We start from the raw sequence: 7,746 nt of genomic DNA on the forward strand, positions 1-7,746 counted from the left end.
TCGCTGCGAGCGACTCGTGCGCGGACCAGACGCGACCCGCCCACCCCGCCAACTGACCTGCACTACCTGTCGTGGGACGACGCCAGCTCGCGCCGCTGACTCACGCGTCAGAGGCGGGCGAGGACAGCCCCGGCCCGCTCCTCCACTACCGGACATGGTCAACTACCAGAAACGTCATGCAGATGTCAATGTTTGTACAGAGTCACGCGACAGCCTGGGAGCCATAATCGGCTGCGGGTGCCGCTGCCTGCCATGCGGGTGTGCCTGGGCGCGCTGCTGGCCACTCTGCGGTAACGCGCGATCATGCGGCGGCAGCCGGTATCTTGGGTGGGCGGGACGATATGACGCCACCGAGGGGGGGGGGGGGGGGGGTGGACGGAAGCGGGGTGGACTGCCGGGCGGACGCATGACCATATAAGTCTCGAAATTCAATATCACGCCCCATCCATTGATGCGCTTGAAGTACTCGCCATTCGCCTCGGTAGTCCTCCGATTCCATTTCGCCAGGTGCCTGAAGTACTGGACATTGCCTGTGCCGTCCTCTGTTTCGCCAAGCACTAGCCTGTAACGCTGTCCGCGCGCCAGCTGCTGCTGTGCAGCACGCCGACGGCGAAATCCAAGCATCACTCTGGCCATGTGCAGCGTGTAACCTGCGAAAGATGCCGCAGCACATCTGGAAACCCCGCAGCAGTCGCGACGCTGCCACTGGCGAGAGCATCCCGACAACGTCACGCGAAGCTTTCGGCCGCCTCGCGAAGCATCGCATTTCGCACCAGCGCGGCGCTGCTGTCACACGCACGGCCGCAGACCTTGCCAGTGATATAGCACCCTCGTACTGGTAGCTCCAGCACACAGCCGACTCGCACGGCGGAGGTGCAGCGCGACGAAGGCCGCGCTCCGCAGCGCGTCTGTTCGTCAGCTGAGCGGGAGTGCAGTGCGGGGTGCAGTGCGGCGTTGTCAGGGCGTCCGGCGCGGCATCCGCCGACTGCACCTCGCCTTCCGCCGCAGTCGGCCACTGCCGCACGCAGTCAGCGACAGCCGGCATCACTGCACTGCAAGACGCCGGACGGCGAGATCCTGGGAGAGGTGCAGTCTGAAGACATTGCTGCAGTGCTCGGAGGGTAGGATCAGACAAGTGAGGCTGCAGTGCGCGTAGCGCGAGACCCTGAGACAAACGTAGACCAATGACACCGTTGCAACTGCGAAAGGGTAGGGCAGCAACGGTTAAACGGAGTTGCTTCACTGTACGAAGAGCGGCATTCTGGAAAGCGTGCAGTCCAATGGAGTCATCATCAAATCATCATCGTACTACGCGGAGCACAATACTCACTGGCGGGTGCAGTCACGCTGAATCACCGCAGTGAGTTGAGAGGGATACCTGGCGGCGACGCGGTGCGACTGAATCGCTGGACTCTGCTAGGGGCGAGATCCCACGACCGGCGCTCCTCAACAACATCGCGGCTCTGAGCGGTTCTGGGACAAAAAGTGGAAAATTCCATTTGGCCAGTACCCTTTTGTCGAGTGCTGAATGACGACTGCGGAATAGCGACGTGTAAAGAAGTGGCCGCGGTAAAATATCGAAATCGGCTTAATGCGAACTGCAAAATAGCGAATTGACGAAACATCAAGTATGCCATGTTGGCGAACGGCAAAACGGCGAAATACAAACAGGGTCATGTCTGAATCTGGTGCTGGTTAAATAGCGAGTGGAAGACGTGGACATGCCGAAATGCTGCACGGGTGCTTGGGCGTTTCGTGGCATGGCGGGGCGGGGCGGGGGCGCAAGTCCGGGTCGTCGTGCTCAGGCAAAATATGGCTTTTATTGCTATGCCAAATATGGCTTTCCTAGGAGCCGGTTGTGTTATCCGACCGGGACTATCTCAGGCGGGCTATCTGTGGGTTTGGACTTGGACCCGCTGGCGGGGGGGGGGGGGGGAGGGGAGGCGCTGACGAGGTGTTTTCGTCGGATGTGGCTGACGGTTGAAACAGTCAGTTCCAATCAATTGGTCCAAAAATGCGGCCCGGCCGGGGCGGGCAGCCATGGGAACCCACCTCTTTCTCCCAGATCACCGTGCGTAAGCACAGCCGGACTGGTTTTACACTCCGCGACCTTACCCGAGCTTTCGAAGGCTTTGAGTTACTTATCTGGATTTATAGCTGTTGGAATCGACGGTGCGCATCTGCTTGTGCTTAGCCGTTTCGCCGTTGTAGGACCTAACGTGCTTCATTTGATTAATGCGGTTATCGTCAGCCGCGTTGTTTTTCTTTGCCTGCGTCAGCCGCGTTTTTCACAAGTATGATGCAGGTGACGCCGCCAGGGGTGTGTCAGGAGAGGGAGAAGGCACAGGGCCATGCCTCCCTTCTTGAGCTACGAAGGGGCCCATAGGTTCCAAAGGGGCCCATGGCCGGCCGTACAGACACAATTTTTGGCACAAAACAAAACAAAAATTGGACATCTTTGGGCCACCAGGTCCACCAAGAACAAACAACAACCAGCAAGCGAAAGCTGGGGGTCCGCAAGTAGACAAAAAGTATTTCTTCGCTGATAAAGAGGGTGATGATTGGAAGACTCGAAAGCTCGGTACGCTGCCCAGAGGCCCTACTCTGTTTACGGGGCCCTTTATGTCCACTTGCGAGGCCGATCTGATCGTTAAGGAGCCTTCTAGGTTGGCCTCAATTTTTTGCATGTGCTAGGAGAGCCTTGCGCTGTTGCTGGGCCCTTCCTGCTAGCGCACCGGGGTGCTCTTGTCAATGTGGGGCCTTCCACGGGTTCTTTCCATTCGCCCGAAAGATTCCATACGCTATGGCTGAGCACCCCATATGTCATCTTGCCGGGGTATTCTCGGCTGTTCAGGGGCTCTTCACATTGCTCTCGGTTCACTGACCGTCAAACTCGCAATATGCTCATGGGCCTCTGCATCGGTCCAGGGCTCTCTCAATTCTCCGGCATTTGCTTAGGCCCCCGCGGTCTTGCCGGGGGCCCATTTGTCAACCTGCTTCGGTACACCGGGTCGTTAGGGCCTTGCAAATTGGTTCCTGGGTACTTTCCACTTAAATGGAGACCCTACGCACTTGTCGGGGGGGGGGGACATTTGATAACTTGCTTGGCATACTGAATTGTTCGCGAGCCCTGCATACCAGATTCTGGTATCTTAATGTAGTGTCTTAATGTAGGGCGTAATGAGTGCGCAAAGCTTGACCCCGACTGTGAACCGCTGCGGGTCATCGCGATCCCTTTCAACGCGAGCAAGCACTTTCAAAGCTTGCGATCCCCAAATAGGTTTGGAGGTGCCCTGGTCACCATGGTCAGGTAAGCTGCACGAACGACAGAGGCATCCGGCAATTACTGGCTGCCAAGCGGCTCACCCACCAAATCGAAGGTAGCTTGAATAAAAATCTAGGTCAAACTTGCCTTCCGAATCAAAACAAAGGAATCGTCAGCATAGCGAAGCAAGTGTAAAAAGAATGCTGCTCCCGCTCCGACGGTTGTGGAAGCTCTCCCACAGATTGTGCTAGCGATGAGGCTTACCTCGCCCTCTCTAGAGAACGCGAGAACAACGGATGAATCGTGGTTCAGCGTAACCAGGGTTCGCGGTCTCTCCCAGCGTCTCCGCTTTCTCAAGTGGGAGCGATCGCCCCCGAGCGAAGACCCGGCAACAGCGGGGCCGCCTCTGTCACTGCCCTATCACCCCCCCCCCTCCCCCCCCCCCGGCAAGCAGAGCCTTCTGATGCGGTCTTGGCCGGAAGTCAGCTCGCGGCGCCAACCATCTCCAAGGGGGTGTAAAGCTCCCCTCGTGCTGGGGAGGAACTACCTGCTGGCCTTCATGAGATGAGGACCCAATCATTGACGTGAGGTTTGTGATGACGAGTATGAAGGAAATCAGTTTTGCAGTCACACACTAAACAAGTGTGATAGCCCTTAACAGTGGCTCTGGAAAACCCGCACCTTGACAGAGTTATCTGTGATAAGACAGCGCACTCAATGTGTGCTCCTTCCATGTTGTGATTATCATGGAAGTGTCACTTGATTCTGCTATGGACGCAGTTATCGAGGTAGTCGAAGCGCCCCTAAACCCAAATATCTTCATTTCGGATGATGGCAGGCTGCTTGCCAAGCCGATGAAGTTCTTGGAGTTCTTAAGTTCTTGATGGAGTTCTTGATAAAGTTCTTGCATCTTGGACCACCTGAGCATGTCTGGACTCGAACTTATATTAACACGAGCCATTTGTCTATCCTTTCTTTGTATTTACCTACCCACTTAACGTCCCAATGCTGTCTGGCATCATGTAGCGCACAGCCAAAGTCAATAAAGGTCAATGCATCGATGTGGCGCACATGTTGTTTTGAGAAATTCCGAAATGGTATCTAAATAAACTCACATTAGAATGACAGGTGCGCGCGAGAACTGGGACAGTGCGTCCAATTTCTCCTCGTGTACACTCTTTGTATTTTTGTGAAAATGAAATGCAGCACCTTCAGTTATTGCAACAAAGCAGAACACCATTGTTTTTTCGGACATTCGGAGGTGTATCCGTGAGAATTCGCATGGCCCCTCGGGGCAGCAGCACATGAAGACCTTCACACATTTTTCATACTTTCTTGATACCCTGTTTTCAGCGCAGTGGCGACTAATGTGAAATCTGCTTTCCCTGTCACACATTTATCTTGTGCATAACGCGTGGGTCAAAACCAAAATAACATTAGCATGAGATAAAGAAAGGCTTATACTAAGCTAGAATCGGTTTTAAACTAAGGTGGGGTGAAAAATTACATCGCAAAAAGACCGTACAGGAGTGAAAAATGTCATTTACACAATTTGATAGTTATGAGTCAGTGAGAGATGCTCCAGCAAACAAGGACATGCCTTTCGAGTTGGTATTATTGTAATATCAGAAACATAAAAAAGCGTTTTTTCATTTTAGGTTATTGCAGTAAAACAGAATACTTCAACAAATAGTGATTTCATAAAAGTGTAATGACCGCCAATGTTTTGATGTTGCACTTTGCACTTTCCTTCCACAGGGTTTTGTAGCACAAAGCAAATCAAAGGAGTTCAACAACAAAAATGTTCAATAACCCTAAAGCATTAAAAACAACAACTTTGGACTCCTGCACATCAGCGCATCACCAAATTAAACACCACAGCCATACCTCTGGCTTCTGTTAAATTTGGGTCAGTAAGTATAAGCATAATGCCACTATTTCTTACCAATGCTGATTTCCATAAAAGTAACCCGACTACGGCTAAGCTGAAGGAGCCTACTTTATCTCATCCTGTCAAACCTATTTGTATCACAGCAGCATTCGTGAGTCTCTGATTCTAGGAAAATTCTTGCTGCCACTTTCCATGCAATTAACCAGCTTAGCCTAATTTAGAGTAGCACATATGCTGAACATCATCTCAACTCACTCCACCTATTTCTTGACAGCAGAACTTGTGATAAAACATGATAAAGCTTGTTTTTGGCATGTTTTTATTTGTGTTTTGATTCAATTAATTTTTGTCATTTTGTTGACACCAGACATTTAACAACACGCAAGTCAAAACCGCTCAAATCACTTTGAACAACTTATTCTGATTGTCATGGTTAGCCTCTGCCAAGGGCAATGGTAAGTATGCCCCACAAAACCATCTCTCTCCTACAAACGTAACATAACTGATAGATAGTCACAAAACCTGTTTTGCTGCTTGCCATTTCAGCTGCAACAAACGCATCAGGTTTGGTTATTCATATTTAATAACTTTGAGTTTGAGATGTTGGCTTTGCTTTTCAAATGGAGTGGTGCATTCGCTAAAACCCAATATCTACTTCATATTGTAATTCCTATGCAGTCTAGAGTACTCCTGTGCTAAAGATATAGTGCACATCTACAGTAAAGTCATTTGCCACTCAGCACTTTATGACAACTATGGAGACATCTTGCTAAAGCAGACATGGGGGACCATTTCAACAGAATTAAGGCGAATAGTCAACTTAAGGAACAAAATAGTTTGATTGCATGACTTGTGGCATCACAATTTGTCTTATGAACACAACTCGATGTATTTAAACATAAATTAATCAATCTCGTTGCATATTACGTGATGAAAGCAGGTAAGGCTAGCAATTAGCTGCTCCACATGGAAAATCTACTGATTTTTTAAGGGCAAGCTCCTTTCTGCTTCCCCACACGAGACGTCAGTATCTTCCGCATAGTTTGCTGACAGACAGGGTCGTCCAACCCACCCATAAAATATAAATGGCAATCGTGCCCACCAACCTAACAGATTCAAATGCGAAATAAGTAAGAGGGTGTATGCATGCGAAAACGCTTTCGTAGGGCAGTGTGTGCCATTGGGGCTTTAGGACGCGCCCAGCTGTGAGGCTATATGACGTCGCCTGCCCCTAACCCCGGCAGGGAGGGCGGGCACCGCTGGGAATCGTAGGACAGAATTTCGCTACCAAACACTTCTGCACTGGCCGTGCCAGGCCTGTCCCAAAGCTATGTACAGCAGGGTAATGCAACGTGGTGAGGTAGTGAAACTGGAGCGGCTTAGATTTATCATCATTGAGCCCCGCCATGAACAAAACAAAAACGGCTGGCTAGGGGTTTAACGGGGCAAAAATGACTTCAAAAATAAGCTCAATCAACTAATGAAATTAAGTTCAACTGTCTCCTACATTCCCCACACATTGTTCACTCTTGGGTGCATATCAAAGATGTTTGGGTGACTGGCGAATCAATCCGCTTTAGGTATGAAGTATATGCAAGTTTGCACTTGAAACACATTTTCAGAGCAATTGGTCAACATTTCAAGCCATATGTGATTTCTTAAAGGATGATCGGAAAGGAAGGAGAGATGAAATTTTATCACACTCGTTCAAATTCACATCAAATATGGGATGTGTGAAAAATTCCTCCTCATAGGGTGTTGGTTTACATCCAAAGTTCACAATTATTAGACACTGAAGGCTTATAGACGTAGCGAACTGAGCGCCAGTTTGCAATACGGACGGCATTACCAAAAGACTGTCCACTTTAGTAGTACATGCGTCGAAATGAGATTCTCAGAGAATGCTCGCCAGCTGTTGCCTCAGGATCGTAGGCGGTCGGAACTGCTCCAGCCCACGCTAGATATGTGCGGCGTCGTTGGATGTGGCTGGCTCTCAAACATGCGCAAGGTAACATGTTTGATTTATGTCTAAGCATTTTCTAACATCTGTACAATAAATTCAGACGGAACCAGGCAACAAACGCAGACCTAACGCAGGTATAGACTGCCGTCAGATCACAGAGCTGGCACACGTTTAACTGCGCGCTTCTTAAGGAGTTCGCGACGCACATCGTCCTGCGCCGTCTCATGCAGCGCCAGTGGCGGCAGTGGCAATATTGGCGCTCCAGGGGCATGGCGTGTGATCCGTATTGAAACTATGACCGCACGTGAAAGCCGAAGGTACTAACCAATCGGTCATTATGCCCCCAGCCGCGACGTGGGTCGGGCCAGGTCCCGCTCATCCCGCACCCGGAGAGGAAAACAGTTGGCAAATCTTTTTTGGAAGACCCCATCGCGGCGCATGTGTACGTCTTAAGATAAATTCGGCCCTATTGTGTACCGCGCTTTATGGGTCATTTTGGAGATCACTTTGCTTAATGGGCTACCTGATGCAGGGCTGTTATGGGTGTCGCTGTTGAAGATGCGTTTAGTATATTGACCTAGTGCCACTTACCTCGTAAGTGGCACTAGGTTTTTTTCCTTTCTTTGT

The 7,746-nt window shown here is 50.6% G+C and overlaps 1 protein-coding gene across 1 annotated transcript in view; it reads right to left on the bottom strand.

Moving 5' to 3' along the window:
* LOC119095150 (mitochondrial amidoxime-reducing component 1-like) overlaps positions 1 to 499 on the bottom strand; it is a 10,627-nt gene extending 10,128 nt beyond the window's left edge. The window contains exon 1 of the mRNA XM_037218031.1: positions 471 to 499. Within this exon, the coding sequence (XP_037073926.1) occupies positions 471 to 499 (29 nt within the window). The remainder of the gene's footprint in view (positions 1 to 470) is intronic.
* Positions 500 to 7,746: the final 7,247 nt, after the last annotated feature.

The sequence above is a fragment of the Pollicipes pollicipes genome, unplaced genomic scaffold, assembly GCF_011947565.3.
Source record: "Pollicipes pollicipes isolate AB1234 unplaced genomic scaffold, Ppol_2.1 Scaffold_4219;HRSCAF=4965_pilon_pilon_pilon, whole genome shotgun sequence".
Taxonomy (NCBI): Eukaryota; Metazoa; Arthropoda; class Thecostraca; order Pollicipedomorpha; family Pollicipedidae; genus Pollicipes; species Pollicipes pollicipes.